At 43.9% G+C, this 3,107-nt stretch overlaps 1 protein-coding gene across 1 annotated transcript; it reads left to right on the forward strand.

Moving 5' to 3' along the window:
- Positions 1 to 218: 218 nt before the first annotated feature.
- On the forward strand, positions 219 to 2,103 carry LOC121966300 (soluble guanylate cyclase 88E-like; the record flags this gene model as incomplete). The annotated part of the gene is made up of 5 exons (XM_042516405.1): positions 219 to 270; positions 377 to 502; positions 582 to 702; positions 1,469 to 1,598; positions 1,957 to 2,103. Coding segments are annotated over exons 1-5 (576 nt in total), but the record flags the coding sequence as incomplete, so codon positions are not given.
- Between the last annotated feature and the right edge of the window lie 1,004 nt (positions 2,104 to 3,107).

Raw genomic sequence — 3,107 nt, forward strand, 5'->3', positions numbered from 1 at the left:
AATCCAGCAATAATTTGTGTCATTTTGGTGATTTTTAAAGAAAACATGCCTTTAAAAAAATAAATATATAACAGAATATAGTTTTTAAGGAAAATCAGGAGAACGTCAGAAAACAAAGAAATAAAACAAGAAGATTCATTTGTTTCGTTCTGCTGAGGGTGTAATAATGTCACCAGGAAACAACAGCACACATTTTTATCTTCATGTTTTGTGTGAGAATGCAACATAACGGACACAATCTGGAACATAACCTTCAACAACGCACAAGAAGTGAATTCATAATACACTGATGTGTTTCTAATATATTCTCATACCCAACTATTTCCTGGTTAACTCACTTCTCCTCTCACCGTCTCTGCTGATCTCCGTCCATCAGAGCCGAAGGCGGTGGAGGAGATGAAGGGCACAGACCAGGAGTACAGCAGCCCCCTGATGCAGTACAACAGCTCTGCGAACTCTGGAGGGGAAGACATCGAGCTGCTGGCCTTCCAGACCGTCACCGGTCAGAGCCGCTTCACTTCTTACTGACGTGTTTGTAACCGCCACAGTCCCGCTGACCTGTCCCTCATGGTTCTCTGCAGGAAAGTGCTGTGAGACCATCTTTGAGGACATGAGGGAACCTCCAAAGAAACCTCTGCACCTGAAGGGCCAGATGAAGTACGTCCCCCAGTGGGACTCCCTCATCTTCCTGGGGACACCCATGTAAGACCAGAGCAAACGCACCGACTACGTTTAACTAACCATCAGCCTCCGAGCCTCAAACATGAAGCCAAAAACAGTTTCCAAAGATTCTCGTGTTTCAGTGCCAAACTTTACAGCAAAAACTGGAAAAGCAGAAGAGAGCAGATCTCCACGAGGCGGCTGCCGAACCTGATCAATGCCAAAATCCAGATTTTCCATCAGATCCACCCTCCCGTCTAATATGGTCACTTCTGGCTCCAAAAAACCAAGATGGCGACAGCATGAATGCCAAATTTAAAGCTATCAAACAAGTCAACAAAAAAATGGGTGACGTCACAGCAGCTACATCCATTATTTTTATATATTTGTATATATATTTCCTGCATGTCCTGGTTGTATTTTAGTAAAGAGATTACTGAGAAATAAGCATATATGTTTACTTTAACCTCATAATTAAGTTTGAGGTGGCTTAAGACTTTAACACAAGAGTCTATTTAGATCCGGGGCTATTCATAAAATATTCGAGGCTGAAACAACACCACTGTGCTCACCTATCTGAATAATCTGAATATTATTTTCTTGACTTCATTCTCATTGCAGAAAATATAAACTTCAGTGATCTTCAGCAGTGTGCTGCCACCTTATTTATTCAATATTAAAATGTTCCGCTGCATCCCCCCTCTAATCGTTTCTAATTCTGGAGATGGATTTATGGATGCTAATTCAGGGAATTCATTTACATTTACATTATTTACAGTTTCTGCATTTCTCCTCCTCGTTCTCGCAGCATAGAGACGGTGGAGGACATGATAAAGATGGGGGTGTACGTGAACGATCTGAACCTGCATGACTCCAGCAGAGAGCTGATTCTGGCCGGGACACAACAGTCGGCCGAGCTGCAGCTGGCCCTCGACCAGGTGAAAAAATGAACGAGGATCTCAACTGGGAAATTTAATTGTACAAATTCAGAGAGCAGGAAAGCGGTGAAAAGTGGTTCATATTGCCTGGTGAAATGTATTAAAATAAGACTTGTATGAAGCAGAAGTTGTGTTATATGATACACTGAGTGCACAGAAATTAAGAGTTCTCTCCATGAAACGGGCTGACCAGGTGAGCCCAGGTGCTCCCGGATTGATTTCACCCATTAAATCCACCGCAGCCATGCAGGAGAAATGTGGATTAAGAGGATTAGAGAAGGCAAAGAGGGATTTCTGAGCTTTACGAGAGGTGAGACTGTAACTGTGGGCTTCTTTTGTCCCGTTTCTGATCCTCCAGGAGCAACAGAAATATGCTCAGCTGCAGGAAATCATCAAGAAGCTGGACGAGGAGAAGAAGAGAGGAGATTCTCTGCTGTATGCCATGATCCCCAAAGCTGTGGCCGACCGCCTCAGGAAGGGGATCACTGCTCTGGAGACATGCCAGGTAGGAGGCCGCGCAGGTCACAATGAGAGCACCTCAAGACACACAAATATCAGAGCACTGCTTCCCAACTGGTCAAGCCACTGCAGGCAGTACTTCAAGGTCTGCACGCAGAGAACCACATATTCTATTTTACAAAATGTAAATAATGTCCGACAGTCCGCTCCAGCGCTCCAGCACAGACATGTGCAACAGACATGTGCAACAGACCGCTCCAGCGCGCGCAAATGACTAACCGACATAATCCTGCCCATGTTGGGTATTTCGGTTATTTAAAAATTATGTTAACCCTTTCTGCACCGGGGCTGCCAACTCCCACGCATCTGCCCTGCGCCTCACGCCTTTGGGCTCACTTAGGAGTAAAAGGGAACCTTTAAGCTTGAAAGAAATAGTGATTTGATGTATATGGTGATGTATACCGATATCACCCGATATGAAAAAAAAAGATTGTGATAAGACTTTTTTTCTATATTGCCCAGCCCTGCTTAGGCCTCATTATTTTTGTAAAAAATACAATAAAATTAAATAAATATTAAAACACTCAGGGCTGAAGCCTTAGACGCCATACCTAATGACATCACTGGGTTAAAATTTAGTTAATAAAAAGCATTGCAACCAAAAATGTGCTTCATATTGCTTCAAGACTAGTGACACTGCAAAGGCACAGCATGTTAACCACATAACACCAACAACAGGACAATAATATAGTTACTCAATATGGTCACGATTCAGAATGGACCCCCAAACCTACTTTTGGACCACGACCCACCAGTTGGGAACCACTGTTTTAGAGGCGTCGAATAACAGCTGACCGCTAAAGCGAGGCCGCTCATGTTTTACTGCGATCCTAAAATATGTTGCTGTGATCACAGCACACACTTTACTCTGAGGGCGCACACGTCCTTAATCTCAAACACAATTTGTTCCGTCGAACCTCTCCATGCTGAGGTCAGGTGTCAGACACGCTGCAGTGCTCTGAGCTCAGCGTGACCTTCACGGGAAATACA

The sequence above is a fragment of the Plectropomus leopardus genome, unplaced genomic scaffold (assembly GCF_008729295.1).
Source record: "Plectropomus leopardus isolate mb unplaced genomic scaffold, YSFRI_Pleo_2.0 unplaced_scaffold23914, whole genome shotgun sequence".
Taxonomy (NCBI): Eukaryota; Metazoa; Chordata; class Actinopteri; order Perciformes; family Serranidae; genus Plectropomus; species Plectropomus leopardus.